We start from the raw sequence: 21138 nt of genomic DNA, 5'->3' as shown, positions 1-21138 counted from the left end.
GGTTTATATTGTACGAATGGACGCCATTTGTGAAACGACAGCTGGGTGTAAAAGCATATAAAACTATTCAAGATTTCGCTGCTCACGACGATCGCAAGCTAACATAAGTTTTATTTTCTTCTTGAGGAAGAAAATATATTCGCTATGTCCGAGCAGGTGGAAGTTAAGGTATGTATAAAATAAATTACCAGTCTTTAACGAACAATAAAAGCTTCCATTGTTCAACCTTGTCCGTTGGTCGATATTTTTATATTTAAACCGATTTTCATTTTAAACCTGCATTACATTACTCGATTAAACTGCAATTTAGTATTACTTATTACAATTTAACTTCATATTTTAATTAATTAATTTTAAGCTCAACAACGTTGTATACGATGCTCACATTAAATTATTGCTCCACCATTTTATGTTTCGCAATTCATTTTATTATTTTGTTGTAAAGGGAAGTGAACATCGGAAGAATTGTGACTTCTATAATCTTATTTAATATATTTTAGTTGCGAGAACTACGGCTCGTTACATTTGAAAAAAACGTCATCATTTTTTACACGTGTGATTTTTTGGATTGTCTACATTACTTTTCTTCACTGTATTAATATTTTACTTAATAATATATTACAACATTTAAAAGCAATTTGTATTATATAGTAACGTAATTTTACAGAACGGTTGCATAGAAAATATATATATTTTTAAGTTCCTTAATTCAACCTTCTCAATTTGTTCTTGAAATACCTACCTACCTGCATCAATGTTGTCTTAATTGAAGGTCGGTTTAAAGGGTAATAGTTTACTATTTGCTTATTTGTTTTTCTAGGTAATCGAAATACCTTTCCATGTGTAAAAATACATGATTTCTTTTTCTAGAACCTAAATATTGTAGTATGTGTTATGTTAGATAGCATTGACCCACTTCCTCTCTATAAAATTGAATTTTGTTAATAGTATGGTTGATTTTGTCAATGTATACTATACTATACATAAATAAACAATATTCAATATTATGAAATATAAATTATTCTAATAATTTTATCAGTTTTCTGTTGCAATATTAAGGTACATTTGTAAACATACAATGTGCATGCTTTTCAACATTTATTTTACAAGACACAGCCTTGTTATATTCTACTTCTCTTATTTTAACAAACTAAACTTATGTTTTTTTTTTGCAGCCGGATGCATTGCCGGACTTAGATGATCTGCTTCAATGTCCTGTTTGCTATGAGATCCCTTCAGGACAAATATTTCAATGTAACGAGGGGCACCATGTATGTGGACGATGCAAAATGCGTCTTGATGTGTGTCCTGTTTGCAGAGCATTATTTTTTGGTACTCGAAATTATGCAATGGAAGAACTCATTGCTAATGTTAAAAAACTACGAGCTTTTGTAAGTATTCCTCTCTTTAGTTTCCCAAAAGGGTAACTGAGTATACCTATTGTTTACCTTTTGTTAAGTATAATCATGCTAAAATCTATTTTTTTATTTATATTTCAGAAGCTTGGTGGAAAAGTCACTACAGATACTTGCTCTGAAAATAATACACCACCCAAAGAGGATACCACTGAAGTACCTGAAAATGAAAGTGTAGGTGATGATGTTAGCGAGCAGTCAAGTGTAAGTATACATGCTTTAATAAACCATCATTTACCAAAAAAATAATATCATGGCACTACCAATTTGTCCTATAAATAACCATATATATTATATATTAGCCCATTAGGTGGAGAATGTAAAAGATTTCTTTTGCTTTTTTGTTACACTTATTATATTGAATCTTTTCAGCAATCTACACTGAGACCTCCACCAGCTTGCAAGGGCCTCTTTCGTTGTCTCTCTTGTAAGAATGGAAATGGAGTTAGGCTCCCCGCAGCTCGCTTGCTCAATCACCTACGCTATTTCCACTCCCCAGAACTTATTGAGGTAAGAAATTTTATTCCAGGTATAATCCAATAAATGCTATATACTGTGAAAAATACCATCGGACAATTGATGTGCTCATAACATAGGCTCAGCTAGATCCAAATATTTCATCCTCTGCCTTTGAATTTATATTTTTAGTATTAGTTCATTCTAAGACTTACCATCAATTTTAAATAAATTGAAAAAATATTTTAGGGCAAATCTGACAATGGCGAATATATTCAAGCTTGGCAATTTTCTACTGCACCTGGAAGAATTGTTACTGCAGTACGAGTAGCAGACATGGGAATATTCTTTCTGATAATTGAAATAAGCAGTAAGTAGACATTTTCATTATTTTATTAATAACTAGCTGATTCCCCACAGTTTCACCCATGTCCCCTGGGAACTACTGCCCATACCAAGATGGTGTTGTATGTTACTCAGGAAAAGTGTAGTTTTTCAAAAGTGAAAGATTTTTTAAAACTATTTAGTAGTTAGGTCTGTCTTTAGGGTGGGTACAAACAACCAAAAAAAACGTTTCCTTTCTATAATAGCAGTATGTATATATGTACAACCATGACCAACAAAAACTCAATTTAATTTCATTTCAGATGATCAGGTGTGTGCATGGTTGTCCATGGCTGCATCTCCTTGGGTAGCGCATGAATTTTCCTACACAGTTACTATTTCTGGAAATGATCGTGAAGCAATTTTCTCTGATTGTGTAAGTATAATATATACGGTTCAAGATCATACCTCCCCATTCAGAGACATTTAATGGTTACTTAAGCCATTCCTTAGTGAAGGATTTGTATGACATTCCGTCACTAAGGAGTGACTTAAGTAATCATTAAATGTCTCTGAGTGGGGAGGTTAGACACAGTTAAACCCAATAATGTTTCCTATGGTTTATGACAAAAACATTATATTTTTAGGTGTGGTCTGTAAGATCCTGTGAAGGGTCTCTTAAGAAACGTGGGCATTGCCTCGTGGTGAATGGACAAGATGCAAGAGCATTGATTGCACCTGCATCAATCAACGGCAAGCTGTCTGTTCGTCGTACACCCGCTGACCAACTAACAACTCAGACTCAACCACGAGCCGTCCTACGAGTTGCCAACCGTGTCAACAGTGTCAGCAATCTTGACAACTCTCACACCCATGCTCATGACTTGGAGCCATTCCTGCAAGATTTACAAAACGACGTAGCTAGGCTTTCACGAGCATTTGCTACGCTCGGACGTGAAGCTAACGCATTAGTACGTTCCGAAGCAGAAATGCGAGCTAGAATCGGAATCAGGCACAATAACGAACGCACGAGCAATTCCTCTGATGGGGAATCCCCACAGATGATAGAAAATCTCCTAGACAATGCCGAACGTATGCAACCTTCGCGTAGTGCCCGCAGACGCATGCGACAGCGTCTGAGGGCCGCACTCAACGCTACGCCGCCACCTGTGCCAGCGCCTCGGATCATGAATGGTCCACCAAGACCGAATGGCCCGCCAAGACCGAATGGCCCGCCAAGATCGAATGGCCCGCCAAGACCGAATGGTCCCTTAATGCACAATAATAACATGCCACACCATGTTATGACTGGGCTCGCCCTGGTGCAGCATCTGCCTGTCTCACTGCCGCCGGTGGCTCCGCGCCCCGTACCGCCGATGCAGCATCTGCCTGTCTCACTGCCGGTGGCTCCGCGCCCCGTACCGCCGCCCCCCGTACCGCCGCCCGTCGCTCCACAGACGTCTAGCGGGGTGTCTAATGAAAACGGTAACGGCCGTCAGAATAAGAAGAAGCGACGTCAACGCAGATAAATTACTGTAGCGTTTGTTTTAGTTAGGTTTCTATTATTAACGAATTCGTAAACAAAGTAATAAGTTTACTATTATTATTAATGGTGTATGTTATCAATTGACTGCTCTTTGAGTCTCATAAGTTTTCCTCTGGGGCTATCGTATTGTAAATGACTCCATGTTGTAAATATTTCGTCTTTTGACAACTGCAATTTTTGCGAGTGCTGTGATAACATGTTGCAAGTTCATGCAATATAAATGGTTAAATACTTAATATTTTCATTAATTGAAGTATCCCCAGAGTATTTTGTGATTTAAACAGATACCCAATAGGATAAATTGTTGTAAGTTAATTTCAGTTAATGAAATGCATTTTGTGAAATAATTTTGACTATGATATTTCAAGAATATCGATTTGAATAGTGTTTAAATAATAATTGACGAATGTGCTTGTTTTAATCCTATATGTAATCATGAATTTGTTGTAGGACTATCGTTACTATTTTATTAATTACATTAATTATAATCATCTAGACAGAAAATAGATGTAATTAAAAACATTGACCTGCCATTTTTATTTTTGACCTACCCTTCATAACTTATCAATAAAAAAGTCAACCGAATTGAAAACATTGGTACCTAACGTATTATATAATGGAGTGATGAAATTGCCAATCCCACCACAATACAATTTTATTGATCATCCAGGCTGCCCCTTAGGCCTATCCAAATTATGATTACAGTGGCGTATAATAATAAAGAGTCACAGTAGTGCACTTTGGATTTTACGAAAAAGTTATCGCCCAATTTATTGAAAATCATAGTGGGTGGTAGGCATAGATATAATATTACTAAACAAGATTGCGCACGCTCAAAATATATATTTACGAAAATGAACTCTATCCTAACGCGATAAGGTACTAAATTGGTTGCATAATACACAGGCAAATCCGAGCCAAGAGGGATAGTTCGAACGGAGGCTGTTTGTCTCTTTCTAACACCTTGCCAGCATAAAAAAAAATGTTGTGATCAAAAGTTTTGTCTTCCCAAAAACAATTGAATCACTTATATTTTTATCTCATTTTAACAACTGTAAGTCAACAAATTAATAACAATCGCATTAATTTATTCGTATTTATTATTAAAACATAAACAACATAAATTTTTATTTTGCTTTTTTTTATTTTCTAGCGGTAACCCTGAACATTCTTGGCGCGTAATCAGCATTTAAAATTTTGTTTATATTTTTTTGTATTAAATCAATTTAAACTATTAAAATGGTGAAAAAGTGTTGCGTTTCTACTTGCAAAAGTAAATCCTATGGTGGTTGCAATATATCGTTCCACAGGTTAGCTAATAATAACATTTTCGTAAACCAAACAACTAGGGTGCCCATGAATTCTTGTAACGAGTCAAAATATGGGTGATGGATTTTAAAACTGTTGTACTATTGTTATAGCTTCCCAAAAAATGAAGAAAGGCGACATAAATAGATATAATATTACTAAACAAGATTGCGCACGCTCAAAATATATATTTACGAAAATGAACTCTATCCTAACGCGATAAGGTACTAAATTGGTTGCATAATACACAGAGGCAAATCCGAGCCGAGAGGGATAGTTCGAACGGAGGCTGTTTGTCTCTTTCTAACACCTTGCCAGCATAAAAAAATGTTGTGATCAAAAGTTTTGTCTTCCCAAAAACAATTGAATCACTTATATTTTTATCTTATTTTAACAATTGTAATTCAACAAATTAATAACAATCGCACTAATTTATTCGTATTTATTATTAAAACATAAACAACATAAATTTTTATTTTGCTTTTTTTATTTTCTAGCGGTAACCCTGAACATTCTTGGCGCGTAATCAGCATTTAAAATTTTGTTTATATTTTTTTGTATTAAATCAATTTAAACTATTAAAATGGTGAAAAAGTGTTGCGTTTCTGCTTGCAAAAGTGAATCCTATGGTGGTTGCAATATATCGTTCCACAGGTTAGCTAATAATAACATTTTCGTAAACCAAACAACTAGGGTGCCCATGAATTCTTGTAACGAGTCAAAATATGGGTGATGGATTTTAAAACTGTTGTACTATTGTTATAGCTTCCCAAAAAATGAAGAAAGGCGACATAAATGGCTCAGCAGTCTATATATGAAGTAGAAATACAAAAAAAACAGTCTTCACTTCGAATCTTCCTGCTTTTATACTGCTAATTTCCGCTAATTATTAAAAGCCTTTATTAGTATCTTAAGGTCACAAACTGCGTAAGTTAAAACTTCAATACTAATCTGTGTTTAATAATCTTAGCAAATTCGGATTTGTCTCACATAGCTTAATCTCATAGTCACCCTATTAGAAAGGGGCAGACAGCCTCCGTACTAACTGTTTCACTCGGCTCGTTTTTTGGGTTTATATGCGCAGTCCTGTTTACTAATATTATGTCTATGGTGGTAGGTCTTATCATAGACATAATATTAGTAATATTATATCTATGGGTTGTTTAGTAATATTATATCTATGGGTCTTATCCAGCTCGAATCCCTATTGGTAACGGCATCTATTAGCATTCATTGTTACTTGTGAGGTTATGCTATTGCCCGTAAGATGGCGTTAGTTTATGACACGTTCTAGAATCTTCTACGCATTACTTTGTCGTTACATTGTCGTGGCGCTAGTAGTTTCCGGGACTCTAGGTATCTATTATGTAATGAGGACTTAGATTAAAACTGGGGAATTGTACGTGATGTAAATAATACTATGCAGAAACACATACCTATAGCTGTTACATTAACTGACATCAAAACAATCGAATCCTATTAAAGCATATACCTAATAAGTTTATTGAGATGCTGTAAACTACAACTTAATTAGAAAACATTAAAAATAATCGAATTAATTTGAGAATGGGTGAATTTCATGCTATTTTACTGCAAACATGCCTATTTTTAAGAGATTGCCCTCTTTTGTCGAGTTAAATAAACCATTATGTAAAAAGAGATGGCGTTGTTTACAAAACTGCAAGCTCTAAGGGAAGTTTTATTTATGATGATAAAAAATTGTTTCCAAGAATTCGGTGGATGGCGTGATATGAACTGCATTACTGGGCCTTTGCAAAAATGCTAAGACTAGGAAAAAATACATTACGCCAAGCCCTCTATCAAAAAGCAAGCACAAATCCCGTGGATTTGTGCTTGCTTTTCAGGCCAACGTAGGGTCGGTCGCAGTGACAACCATTTAACGTCCGCTAAACGAGACGTCAACGTCGCGTTTCACAATGTTAATGTCGCGTTGTTATCTCGTGACGAGGCGATGTTAACGTCAACGCTCGTAAAACGCCAAAGACTCCCCTTGTTTTTCAAATTCTCTCGGAACATTATAATAAAGAACTGGCTTCTTTAAGGCGGCCAACTTTCCAAAAACTGAATGCGGGACTTAACCTTTCGTGAAAAGGGGGGGGGGCAGGGGGGCATTGAAAAATGATCGGACGGAACTGATAAAATAAAAACCGTAAGCAAAAAGCTATAATTTAACCTATCAATATCGTGTCACAGCGTGCACTAATGTCTTATTTTCAAAATCATTAGGCCTCACGAGTTCAGTAGAAATAAAGAGAACGAGATTATATTATAGGTAATCTGTGTTCCTGCACTGTTGAGCGTGCGCGCAGGTGGGTGTTGTGTAGAAGTGTGGTAGAAAAATAGGGATGCGGGACATGTGGGACGCATACAACGTTTTGCGGGACTATTTTACTAATAATTTCAAAACGGGATTTCGTCAAGCATTGCGGGACGGTCCCGCAGAATGCGGGACGGTTGGCCGCCTTAGGCTTCTTTTATGTTTTTTTTTTTTTTATATGGGAGGCTTTCTTTTTGGATATTAAAAAAAAAAATAGTTCCCATGAAAATTATAGATGGCGTTGTACCAACTACGTCACTGGGCTTTTGCTAAGATGCCCAGGTAAAGAATAAAACATTGCGCCGAGCCCTTTATGTGTCTTGGTTTAAGAAAGACAGATTTCTGGACAAATTGTTTTCAAAATATGTCGGAACTTCTTCCTCCAGCCCTGATCCCAATTTCATTTTCCCCTGTCACTCGTCATACTGACACTCACTCCCTTCCTATTCATGCCATCTTTCAGGCAATCCAACCATCTTTTCTTAGGTCTTCCTCTTCCTCTCCATCCATCTACATTTATACTTAGCACACACTTTGTTGCATGCGTATCGTCCCTCCTCATTACATGCCCATATCATGACAATCTTCTACTTCTCATCTTTTCCGTAACTGGCGCAGACTTCCTATTACTATTTCAGACTTCCTCTAATGTAATCATTCCTCACTTTATCCATTCTTGTAACACCATACATCTCAGCATTCTCATTTCTGCTACATGCACTCTCTTCTCATCCCTCTTTTTCAATGCCCAACACTCCGATCCATACAGGACGACAGGTCTTATGACGGATTTGTAGACTTTGCCCTTCAGTTTGAGGGGCATCCGCGGGTCACAGATAGTGCTAGTTATCTATCGCCACTTCATCCATCCAGAATTGATCAAATGCTTAACGTCCCTGTCCACCTCACCGTCACTTTGGACGAGTGAACCAAGGTACCGGAAGTCGCAGCAGACTGATAGGGGCATGCCGGCTAGGGTTATGGTCATGGGTCCTGAAATACCACCAAAATCACAATGCAGGTATTCGGTTTTGCTCCTGTTCACCTTTAAACCTACTGTCTACAGTCTTAGCCGCCATGCCTCCAATCTAATTTGCACCTCTGGCCCACTCTCCCCCACCAGGAAAATATTATCGGCGAAAAGCATACACCAGGGAGCCTCCTCCTGTAGGTGTACCGTTAGCGCGTCCATTACCAGCAGGAAGAGGTAAGGGCTGAAAGCCGACCCCTGATGTAAGCCAACACCTACACTGAAACTGGTGGTAGTGTCCGCTGCGGACCGGACTTGTGTACTGCATCTGCCGTACATCGCTCGAATCAACTGCACATACTTCCCTGGTATACCTTTCTCCTCAAGGGCCCACCACAAAACCTCACGAGGCACCTGGTCATATGCCTTCTCGAGGTCAAAAAACACCATATGCAAGTTTATGTGTGCAATTCTGAACTTTTTGCAAAGCTGGCGAATACAAAAAATGGCCCGACGTTGTTCCCCAACCCGGAATAAAACCGAATTTGTGAGATATCACTCTCTTCTCTCAGCCTCCTTTCTATAACTTTCTCCCACACTTGCATACTATGTGACATAAGCTTTATTCCTCTATAGTTGTTGCAATCCAGCACATCACCCTTGTTCTTAAAAATGGGCACCAGGAAACTATTGCACCACTCATCTGGTATTGTTTCCTCTTGCAACAACTTATTGAAGAATAAAGCCAGCCATTTCCATCCATCCATCTTTAATAGTTTCCACACGTCCACTGGCATTATAGTGATATGGAGTAATCTGGCCCTATCGCTTTTCCATTCTTCATTCCATTTACTGCTATTCTGACCTCATCCTCACATACATATCTTACCAGGCCCTCGTTCACCACTTTACGATGGAGCATACCACTCCACTCATTTTCTTCATTCATCAGTCTTTCAAAATATTCCTTCCACCTACCTTTAATCTCCACATCATTCGAGAGGACCACTCCTTCTCCATTCTTTACTCACTTTATCTGGTATACATCTCTTGCCATTTCCTCCCTAGATATAACCAATCGGTAGAGGTCATTTTGACCTGCTGGGCTATCTAGGGAGTCATACATCTTCTCTTTGGCTATTGGCCGGGTAGTCAGGGTGTCGTTACGGCCAATGGTCTAATAGTCAAGAGCCTCGACGAACACCTCATGAGGGTCTCGTTAGGCGGCTGGATCAAGGGACTAATTCTTATTGTGAGGAGGTTTCCGTCTTTGGGACCCTAACCACCGGTACCTTGGAACCTGTGCCCGATTTCCGTGACCTATTTTTTATATTTTTAAATGTTTTTTATATTTAATATTTAGAAATGTATATAATATGCCTATAAATAAATAAAAATATATTATTGTAATTGCAGTATCAGCGCCGGCTAATTCAATAATAATTGCCCACCAATATTGGGTACAGACAGGGTCCAAGGTATCGTTGGCCCCAGAGACAGACACCTCCTCACAAACCCTTCGGTGTCCCGTCCCCAAATAGGTCACCGAAGCGCAGCCAACATTCGGAAGCAAGTCTAGCCCCGAAAAAGCGTCCATGTAGCTGCTTGTTTGCTCAGCCATACCTCCTAGCGTTCATTGGTCACAGGTAAGCGCCAGTTCTCATTTGCCAACGATAGCGGGGTGAGTCCTTAGTCCACTGCCACCACAGATAATTTGAAAAAATATTCTCTGAGATTGTACACCTGACGGTTGCGGAGCGCTTTACAGGCTCGACCTCTATATTTCTGTAGGATGTCAATCTCATCACCGACATCGTGGGCGATGCACTCGTTCTGCGGTTCTCCTTTTAAGGGGGTTCGATTTGATTTGAGTCCATTTGAGTAGGCCGAAGGTGTACATCAGAACTGGCATAATCCAACCAAATATTAAAGATGCGAACCTTGTTGCCACCCGATAAGAAACTTTTTTTAGGACTTTGTTTAGGAGGCCAAAGAAATGACCTCATAATGATTGTTTCGTGTTTGATGCCTAACCCTTCTGCCATACCCAGGTAATTATTATTATCTAACCGACCACGGGACTACAGAGTCCCGGATTTTTGGAAGGCGAACGTGGGGCCGAAGCCAACACGCTGAAGTCCTTTTGAGACAACTTTAATGAAATGGCGACACAAAACCGACGATTATCCCTGTATACACTATAGAAACGTACCCAAGGACAATCCCCGGTTTTGTGCTAAACTATTGCTAAATATGGAATAAAACTACTAGGGCAGGGCTATTGGGATGGGATGCTAATGGACTAGGAATGGGGAAACTACGGGAACTATGGCACCTGCCGATAAAAATGTAATAAATACACGTAAAAATGGCAGGTGGAGACTCGCCAACTCACTTTATTTATATCAGACCTTGGATCCATAATATCTTAATATTATAAATTATAGTTCTATAAAATAAAACTAAATTAAATCCACACTTAAATCGGGCATCACACTATGCACGGAGTATGTAAGACATGTCCACAGAAGTGTGCTGCCATGGGTAATTCCACCTACCGGACAATGTGCTCAGCATGCGGTGGGAGCAGTCACGCAACCTGCGAAAAATGGACGCAATGCGCTTCCGGATGATGGCATAAAATCCATAATTGCAGGTATCGTTTGCAAAGAGTGATCTCAGGATCTGAGAGTTGTAATCTCTCAGATTCCATAATTGCTCTGCATGCGTGACTGCACATTTGTCTACACCAAAAATCGCATCCTGATGGAACTACTGTAAGTTTCAGTGACCTTCAGTAGCTTCATCAGATGTAGCAATAGCATCAGTGGTGGCAAACAGTTTTAAATCGTCCATGTAAAAAGCAAAGAAGCAAATGCGACATGACCTGAACCGCAAAGGTTCCGCAAAGGTTAGCCCAGCCCCGAACCCTCTAGCATTGTGCTGAAAGGGTTCAAAGGTAAACAAAACCAAAGTGGACTCAATCTGTCACCCTGGAATATTCCCCGCTCGATCTTGATAGCATCTCCGGTCCCTGCAATTTGTCGACTTTCTGAATGGTGAAGAACTGTTCTCCATTGGCCCATGTATGACACAAAAAAGGTAAACCTACGCAGATTTGTATTTATTTTACATAACTCCAGTAACCTCTTGAGCCCTGCATGGAGGACCGAGTCGAAGGCCTTCTCATAGTCTATCCAACATCTTGAAAATCTCTTTCGGGATCTTCGAACCCGTTGCCTTATGAACAAATCAGTGAGAAGCAGCTCCTTAGTAGCACGGGACACTCTTGCTTACATCCGTTTTGAGAAATAGACACACTTACCAAAAATTGTGATCAGACGATCATAATTTGTTTCCTCGTGTAGTTGTGTGTAGTTTGTCGCCCTTTTATGGTACGGCACGGTAGGCAATAAACTTGAAATTCCCTTTTACAAAAAAACCACTAACTTTATTGTATATCTAGATCTAGATTTAGGATACATTTTACTCTCTACATAAACGTATGTTTAAGTAAAATAACAAAAAACATGAAATGGACTCAAAAATGAACGAGATCGTCATGCACGCATATTACGGGTCCACGGAGGGGGGAATGTCCTCTATGCGTACCGTGACAGGATGCTGTCTCTGTTACAGGTTCTTGAACCAGCCATCAACGTCTCGCCCTAACGTTTGTCGGATCGGGTGCGGGTTATCCAGAAGAGTAATCACAGACTGGACGATGCCGCACTTGATCGGTTGCGCATAGAGATGCTGAGATGCAGCTCTATGGTCACTACCTCATCACAGACCGCGATGCCACCTTCGCCACCATTGGAGTCGCGCCGCGGTCGGCGAGTGAGGATGATAGGGTTGTTACAGTACTACCCGTGCCGATAAAGAATGGGATTAGAAATCGCGACAACTGTATTTACCTCTCGCTCATACACTATAGCACATGAGCGACAGTTGAATACAGCTGTCGCGATTTCTAATCCCATTCTTTATTGGCACGGGTTGTAAGTAGTTCAGTACAACGAAGTCTAATTACCACATTTATAACAGCTCCATCTAGTTACATTTCCGGAAATGAAACTGCTTGCAATGACAGATGAAAGCGCAATTCGTGTGAATGAGGGTTTTCTAAAATGGCGTCCACGAGGTGGCAGCACCGAGGCGTCAGGTCCAGGTACATGTCAAAGTGCTGATCTCTACTATGAATAAATACATTAATCATCTACAACTCACTAAAACACAAATAACTGTGGTTGAGTAGATAAAAACTAAATCATACTGTGTAAAAAAAATCTAGTACATTACGTTATCTAACTTTCAATGAGCTTTTCCTTAGTACCAGTGACTTTTGCACCCTTTCTGAGCTCAATTTTTAGTTCGGAAACCTCTTTTCTGACCGTCGTCCATAAAATCAACAACATTTCCAATATAACAAAATTTCATTAAACAATAAGTCCTACAATACAAGTACCTACAATCCCTAGTAATATTTTAAATGCGAAAGTAACTCTGTCTGTCTGTCTGTTACGCTTTCACGTCTAAACCATTGAACTGATTTTAGTAAAATTTGGTACAGAGATAGAGTTGACCTCGAGAAAGATCATAGGATAGTTTTTATCCCGGAATTTTGAAGGATTCTCTTGGAAACGCGATATAACCGAACTGTACGCGGACGAAGCCGCGGGCGGAAGCTAGTTCCATACTATTTAACAGCTGGACCAGACGCATACGTGGCGCCACCTGGTGGCAGAAAAGGAGAGAAAACCCTCATTCGATACGTACCATTTTAGTGTTGCTATATTACGCAAGATGGCAGTAGGAATCTTGAGGTAGTGTCGCTATTCCACAACAGATGCCGCTCAGAACCTAGCTGCATCCTGTCTGGTCTGTGTTCTATCTACAAAACTAGTTAGTTGAGTAAAGGTACCCATGATGTGACTTTCATTTGCTTTCGTTCATGTAAAACTGTTTTGTGTTATTATTTAAATGTACCGTTTTTAAAGTAACAGCAGTGGATTGTTTGTTTTGTATTTGCAACTTTTAAAACCGTGTGTTAATAATAATTTTTGAATGGTAGAATTTATATGGACCGCCAGCCTAGCCTAGTTGCTTAAACGTACACAGCAGAAAGGTGTAATGAAACATTCTTATAAAACGGCATGAATTAAATATTTGGCAATAATTGCAATTGCACAAGAATTGAGAGAAGGGTAAGTAAACATAGGGTCAGTGGGTCGTCTTAGGGGTAGGTTGAAATGTTGTACAAAATCTGTGTAAATTATTTCGGGGGTTAATTTATTTAATATGATGACGGTAGGTATTATAACTGATGCTTTTTTCTGGTTTTAAACAACTTTCTCAGATACATCCCTTGCTTTTACTGTTTCGTTGATTTTTATGTATGCACACTCATTGTTCTAAGAAGTAACATGTTTTTATCCCAAACATGTTTTTTTTTGGTTAGATTTACCAAATAGATAGAATGATGTGCTTGTTTATGTACCTGTTGATTCTACCAAAGAGGTCTTTATTAGAGATATTATGTGACTGAACTGGCTACTGGATTTTTATTTATTTAATATTTTCCAGGGACACTTTAGGGATGGATGCAATAGAAGTTGATCCAAAGCTGTTTGTCACTTGTCGGCTATGTCTTGAAGATCTAGGACAATTCCAGATAGTACCCAGTGTGCAACAGCAGATCAAGTATTGCTTTGGCATAGAGGTAAGCTTCTTCATCAGCCTTTCTTTATCGTCCCGCTGCAGGGCACGGGTCTGAATGACTGTACCAGTCTTGTTCCAAGGCAGATTGTTAATTTCAGACTTTACAGTCCATATATTCCTCAAGATGTTTTTCCTCGCCTTTACTTCTTAGTAATCTAAGATATGCTTAGGAAGTACATACAACTTGAAAAGTAACATGGGTTCTTGCTTTATTTTTTAAAAACCCTCACAGCTGGATGATCATCAGCATTGGCCTGGGTCCTACTGGGGACATTGGTTCTTGCCTGTCCTGGAAACAAATCCACACACTCACTAAGAGGCTGAGGCTTTGAGCACTAGGCTACCGCAACTTCAAACTTATGACTCATAGTAACTTTCGAGCTAAGCATTATTTTGCTTATACATTTGTAAATGTTTGGATATAATTATATATAACTATTTATTACTTTGTATTATTTCAGGTTGAGCCATTTGATGGACTCCCACAACTAATATGTATAAAATGTAAGGAAATATTAAAAAACTTCCATGCAATAAAAAACTTATTTTGTGAGAAGCAAGCAAACTTGATAAAGAAGGTGTTGAAAAAGGAAGTAAGTTCTCATTATATATCATGTTTAGCTAAAATTTTTTTTTTTTTTTTCCTTTGTGTTTTTGATCTGCTATCAGTCTACTAAGACTATGATCAGATGCGTGGAGATACTAGAAGGGTATTTATAGTAATGGGGCCAGTGCCCAATTCTATTTAGTCAGGCAGCACAATGTCAGCTTTCTTGAGTCTCTTTAGATGGTTCTGCACCAGTAGTGACTGTGACAGAGGATTTGGATGGGAGCTCAACCTTTCCTTATATCTGTTGAGGTACCGTTTGGTTTCTTCATGAACAGTTGGCATTTCCAGATACTGGTGGATTTCTGAGTTCCGAGTATACCAAGGGGCAGCCGCTATGACCCTCAAGATATTGTTTTGGGCTCTTTGTATGCACATAATGTTTGATTTGCTAGCAGAGGTCCACAGTTGGATGCCATATGTCCAGATTGGTTTTATAATGGCGCAGTACACTCTTAGCTTGTTACTCAGTGATAATGCAGATTGTCGACCCAGTAGCCAAAGGAGACTTTTGAAACGGTAGTTTATTTCTGTCCTTTTTGTCCTTAGGTGGTCTTTCCATGTTAGTCTCCTATCCAGGTAGAATCCTAGGTATTTTACACAACTTGACCGAGGTAGAGTGTCATGACCCAAGTTGACTGGGGGGCAGTCTCCACGTCTGAGCGTAAATGTAATGTGGTGCGATTTGGGCGCACTAGCTCTTATTCGCCACTTCTTCAGCCAGTCGTAGGTCTGGTCAAGTTGTTTTTGCAATATGCAGCTCGCTTTTTTGGGATCATTGTTACAGGCCAAGAATGCTGCATCATCAGCGAAGGTTGCAACAGAGACGTCAGGACATTGTGGGAGATCACTGGTAAAGATGTTGTATAATACTGGGCCCAGAACGGAGCCTTGGGGTACCCCTGCAAGGCACGCTACAAGGGACGATCTTGCGTCACGCAGTTTAACTTGAAAATACCTGTCACTAAGGTATGATTTCATTAGGGTGTAAAATGAGTGGGGCAAGAGTTGTTTTATCTTGCACAGTAGTCCTTTGTGCCATACACGATCGAAAGCCTGCTGGACGTCAAGAAAGGCAGCTGAACAGTATTCCTTGTTTTCCATGCATTGCCTTATGGTGCGGTAGACTCGGTGAACCTGCTCAATGGTAGAGTGTTGCTCACGAAAACCAAATTGATGATCTGGGATGATTTTATTTTCCAAAAGGTATGGTTTCAGCCTATTTAGTACTACTTTTTCCCAGAGCTTTGATAGTACTGGAGTTAGGCTAATAGGGCGGTAAGACGAAGCTTCGTCGGTCGGCTTTCCTGGTTTGTGTATCATCACAATTTGTGAGATTTTCCAGAGAGCAGGTATATATGAGGTTCTAAGAGACGCATTGATGAGGGTAGTGAGAAAGACGAGTCCCTTGCGGGGCAGTTCCTTAAGTATTTTAGGAGTAATCAAATCAAATCCTGGCGCTTTATTGGATTTCATTGTGGATATTAATCTGGACAATTCGCGTGGAGATGTTGGTCGCAGTGGTAGACAAAGTTGTAAGTCCTGGTTGAGAGTGATATCTATTTCAGGATTCTCAGGGACAAGTTGCCCAAGCTAAAATAAAATACTTATTTACAAGAATATTTCTTTCTTGTTAGATAGTTATTTATGCAGTATCGTGAAATGCTATTGAAACATTCTTAAAACATTATGGCCCTCGACTCATACACTAATGTCTCCGAAAGTATAAGGTAAGAAACTCATAACCTCTTCTATATTTAACATATTAGTAAGGATGTTTTCTTTCTTTTTTTAGGAAATCACGATTGGCGTTCAGTCCCAACAAGACACTGTCAGTTCAAGTCAAGCTCCTGGACATGCCAATGATTCTACAAAGAAAAAACCAAAAAGGAAAAGAACACTATCTTCATCTAGTGATGAAGAATCTGAGAAATTATCCCATACTACAAAATCAAAGAAAAAGAAGCATGTGTTACCACATAAAACTAAAATTCCAATGCCATGGAAGATGGACTACAAAAAGTGGGTAATGTGTAAGTTATGTAATACTTCTTGGCCAAGTAGCCAATCTATGTCAAGTCACATGCGTTGTCATACTCTTCTAAAGGAAAAGTATAGAAACATTTTCAACAGACAATGTACTGTGAAAATGAAAAAAATTGACAATCAACTCAATTTAACTGGGCTGGCTAACATGGTCGTTTATAACAGCAACAGGATTATAGAACCTGGTAGTCCATACTCTTATGTAATTTATTCAAAGGGTGATCCAGATGTTAACAATTTCAGTAATGAATTTGAACCAATCATAAAAGACTGTGTAGAGAGTAAAGAATCTTCAGATGATGATGAAATTATAGTAAATCCAGCATCCAGAAAAAGGCGTTTTATATCTAGAAGTTCCATTGACACTGTTGTTATAGAAAGTAACAGCAACAGAGTGTTATCTGATTGTGAAGATGATTCTCGAGCATCAACTCCAAATGATAATGAAGGGCCATCATGCAATGATCAGTGCATAAGTATTGACGACTCATCTGATAATGAGTCTGATAGCAACTTAGACAACAGCAAAAACTCTAAACAACCAATGGAAGCTAAACTAAGCGATTATAAAATTGTACAAGGTATTATATCCATGTGTGTTAATTCGTATCACAAGAAAAACGAATCGGCTAATGTTGATATGTTACATACAAATGGAAGCTACAACAAAAAAAATGAAACTCAAACAAATATAGAATCTCAACTCAAACATAAAGTGTTAAGTATTGGAAGAAAGATTATAAATAAACAGGGTTTCAATTGTACTGGTCTCCTCAGGTATTTGGAACACAAAAACCTTGAAATTGTATGGATAGCGAAACCACAGTCATCATCCTCTAAAGACACAAATTACATTCGCATATTGACAAAACTACGTGATCCGAAAAACAAAGATGAGAACGCTGGATGGACTAAGATATCGGAAACATGTGAATCTATGTCTGTACCAACAAGTAGAAAAAGTGGTCATGACCCCACTGAATCTTTAACCACTGTGGAAACTAATCAATATCCTGTTATTGATACTTCAACATCAAAAGAAGCTGCTAGCGCGGTTGCCAATCACAACACGAATCTGCCAGATAAAGATATCCAAGCAAAATTGGATGCAATACCAGCAGCTTTATACAGTATTGATAGCAAAGCAAGTTCTTCAGATTTGAAAAAACTTTTGAATGCCAACCCTGTTGCTAATCCTAAACAATTACCTAAGAAATTAGGACCTTGCAATGAATCCAGATCTAATAAAACAAATAGTAAACCACATTCATCGTCTATTAGTAATGATGTTGATAATTATTGTATGCCTATCATAACTTCTACGACGTCTTTAGCTGTGGTTCCAAATAAGGACCAGGAACAATCTGGCCTTCAAAAGAGTACAGATACACCCGCACCAAGAATTAAAGTGAAGCCAGCTTCTGAGTTGATGTCTGAAAGAACTTTAAATTGTCTCATGAAAGAGCAATCACCGCCTGTTACAAGCACCATGATGGTGAGTCAAATTGATAATGTGTGGCCGCACAACCACTCTGTAAATGTTTTTGTTCCGAACATGGGACCGTCGCTGCATGTCACCAGCCAACCCTTACCAATAGTTGAAATGCCACCTCATAATACGGGGTCTCCATCTCTATATCAAGTTATACCTAGTTCTACACAATCAAACAGTAATGATGATTATGTTATATTGGATTCCACAGACTTACCGAACACTAAAACAGACTCGCCTTTTAGATATTTCAAAGATTTGTTGCAGATGCACAGTTTGATTTTATGGGATTCATGTCAATTATTACCCAAAGAATTTATTAGTATTATCAAATTCAAAGTTGTATTTAAACAAGACCATAAAAAAGAAGAACCGGTTATGCTTTGTCTCTCGTTTTTATGTCTTAAGAATAGTTTTTGTTTGAAGTTTAAAGACAGAAATCAGCATAGCCTGGATATAAATAATATATCCGCAAATTGGCAATGGGAGCTTCTTCAAATATATCGTGGAGATGTTAGCAAAAAAGTTTTACAAAATGCTAGGAAATTCGGTAAAGAAACGTACGATTATACTTACAATTTCTTTTGTTTGCTCAATTCGATCAAGTGTCATAAGGTTCATTCAAATAATTAATTTGTTTTGGCATGATTGTCCTTTTTTGTATTAAAAAAAAAAAAACTAAAATACAATAAATGTTAGGTTTCCTGGTCTAGTCAGTTGAAAATGCGAGACTTTATTTAAATTTAAACATGGTGCGGTTAGGCAAAATAGAAGCGAAGTCCTTTGCCTGTACTACGTTTTTGTGGGCCACCAAGACATCTTATTTTTAGTCTTTTGATAACTGCAATCTCTAAGCTCAGTCCCTAGAGGGTTCGGTTGACCTTTCAGCGTAGGTTTTTATTTCCCATTATGTCTTGGCTTCAACAAGTGTGTTGGTGGATCTCCTCCGTTTTAGGAGCCACTATTTAGGGTTCGTTGCACGCACATTGTTCTACTTTTGCTGACGGAGTCTTATAGTGTTGTGTTGCCTCGTATTTTAAGCAATGAATTGTTTATGAGTGGTTACCCGGCTTGTTATCAACGGATGGATCCTAGTTAATTTCCTATTGGTTTTTGTAAAGGATATCTCTTATTCTTGACATGTGGTTTCCATGTTCTATCGATGTGAAGCCTAGGCCATAAGGTCTATGAGGATCATTTGGGGAAATATCAGTGCCGGATCAAGTAGAAGATCGGTAAAAAGGCCAAAACACGAGAGCGAAGCGAGCAAGCTTTTACAAAAAGGCGAGAGCGAAGCGAGCAAGGATTGTCCAGCAATTTTACGACTAAACCTCTTTTCAGAGTTCCGTACCCAAAGGATCATTACAGCTTTTGGCGTGAAATTCGGAGAGTAGGACTCTATTCAGTGTTTTTGTTTTTTATCACTTCCTCAAGCTCAAGAACATTTGTCGAGAGGCCATTGGTGTTCTTCGTTGGTAGTGAAACTACAAATATGTGTCAGTTCGCGGTAAAAGGTACTTTATGGGTGTTGGCACTTACGACATTATGTTTTTTTAGTCTAAGCAAGATTGTAGAATTTGTATCTCCAAATGACTTAAGCGCCAAAGTCCATAAGGTACCTTTTGTCATGAAATGACACATATAATCTTGCTAAGTGATCGCACGAGCGCAGAGTACAGACATTTTGACAGATGCCTTCGTCCTTTTCGTAAACAGTCTAATTAGTCTAAAGTTGAATACCATATATAAATAATACCTATTTAGATAGGTTAAGTTTAATATGTATGCTTTTTATTTCATATACTTATTGTCTCTAAGAAACAAACCAGTGTAGTAGTCTTAGTTTAATGTGTCATAATATCTTCATAAGCAATTGAAAGAAACAATAAGATATCTATGATTATAGAAAAGAAAGTCGTGTTAGTTACGCTACTTATAATTCAAGAATGGCTAAGCCGCTTAAGCTGAAAATTAAAAGGGAGAGCTTAGACTCGGCAGAAGGACATGTGAGTTTTTATCACCATCCAGATAGGGTAAGCAGTTATCTCGGGACGAAATGATGAAACAGCGAATGTTAGTAGGTACCCTTATTGATAAAAGAAACTCGGGTTTTAAGTTTATGTCGACTTGTGACGATAGGCAATTTCATATCCTTAGTTGATGGTTGTTACGGTTTATCAGAAGCAAGTCTAACTGCAAGTAAATAAGTCTTTTTACAGTTGCCAAAAATATTCAAACCTGGGGCTGAGTAGTTTTTTTGATAATTGTGTTGTTGTGAATTGAAGTTGGGGGCCTGTGTGCTAAAAAAACAGTATTTTAACTGTTATGTCGCACATTGCTCTTGTTGTGTAGTTTTAAATTCTACTTCTTGTTGCACTTACCTACTTTTTACATGTTTGTGACTGAGCAATCTGTTTTAAGGTGTCCCCACATTTATCGAAGATCTACTCGACTTTCGCCGTCGGTTGGCATCGTTAGAGCCGAGCCGATGCGAATGGTATTAGTAGCATCCTTCCTTTTTACGTAGGTATGGGGCTTTTTTGACCGGTGTTAGCTGATTCCGCGTCGATAAATGTGGGGAGACCCTTACTAAATTTTCCTTTTTTATTTTTCAGTAGAACTAAATTATAGTTTCCTTTGTATTGTGTGACAGACTTAGGTTTTGTAAAAATAGACTGTTGCCTTTGGCTGAAGCAACAATTAGTGGTAACTAAATGTTTATGATACGGTACTTGTTATACAAGTAGGTACTTTAAGTTTTATGTTATCTGTTCTATATCTCTAAATGTAGTTAGTTACATATTTACAATATTGTCAAAAGATACCTAATAAAGTTCAGAAAAGTTAAAAATGCGTTTTTTTACAGTATGCTAGGCTGGGTATATGTTGGAATACCAGTTGAATGAAAATGCAAC

At 38.4% G+C, this 21138-nt stretch overlaps 2 protein-coding genes across 2 annotated transcripts; both read left to right on the top strand.

Moving 5' to 3' along the window:
• Positions 1 to 2: 2 nt before the first annotated feature.
• LOC124641832 lies at positions 3 to 4263 on the top strand. Its single transcript, XM_047180067.1, has 7 exons — positions 3 to 168; positions 1176 to 1391; positions 1500 to 1619; positions 1788 to 1925; positions 2121 to 2241; positions 2519 to 2631; positions 2843 to 4263. Exons 1-7 carry the CDS (start codon positions 145 to 147, stop codon positions 3722 to 3724), a joined length of 1614 nt encoding a protein of 537 aa, XP_047036023.1. The 5' UTR covers positions 3 to 144; the 3' UTR covers positions 3725 to 4263.
• An 8979-nt stretch (positions 4264 to 13242) lies between these two features.
• LOC124638214 lies at positions 13243 to 21074 on the top strand. Its single transcript, XM_047175115.1, has 4 exons — positions 13243 to 13564; positions 13944 to 14079; positions 14540 to 14671; positions 16481 to 21074. The coding sequence occupies exons 2-4, from the start codon at positions 13957 to 13959 to the stop codon at positions 18854 to 18856; spliced, it is 2631 nt and encodes an 876-aa protein (XP_047031071.1). The 5' UTR covers positions 13243 to 13564; positions 13944 to 13956; the 3' UTR covers positions 18857 to 21074.
• The last annotated feature ends 64 nt before the right edge of the window (positions 21075 to 21138 follow it).

The sequence above is a fragment of the Helicoverpa zea genome, chromosome 2, assembly GCF_022581195.2.
Source record: "Helicoverpa zea isolate HzStark_Cry1AcR chromosome 2, ilHelZeax1.1, whole genome shotgun sequence".
Taxonomy (NCBI): Eukaryota; Metazoa; Arthropoda; class Insecta; order Lepidoptera; family Noctuidae; genus Helicoverpa; species Helicoverpa zea.
Note: the sequence above shows the minus strand (reverse complement) of the source record. Positions and strands in the feature narration are given on the sequence as shown.

Bases quoted from the DNA above. Each gene is read 5' to 3' on its own strand.
- LOC124641832 (XM_047180067.1), top strand. From the start codon at position 145: ATGTCCGAGCAGGTGGAAGTTAAG. The intron at 1,926-2,120 runs GTAAGAAATTTT...AAAATATTTTAG, and splicing joins ACTCCCCAGAACTTATTGAG to GGCAAATCTGACAATGGCGA. The intron at 2,632-2,842 runs GTAAGTATAATA...TTATATTTTTAG, and splicing joins AAGCAATTTTCTCTGATTGT to GTGTGGTCTGTAAGATCCTG.
- LOC124638214 (XM_047175115.1), top strand. From the start codon at position 13,957: ATGGATGCAATAGAAGTTGATCCAAAGCTGTTTGTCACTTGTCGGCTA. The intron at 14,080-14,539 runs GTAAGCTTCTTC...GTATTATTTCAG, and splicing joins AGTATTGCTTTGGCATAGAG to GTTGAGCCATTTGATGGACT. The intron at 14,672-16,480 runs GTAAGTTCTCAT...TTCTTTTTTTAG, and splicing joins AGAAGGTGTTGAAAAAGGAA to GAAATCACGATTGGCGTTCA.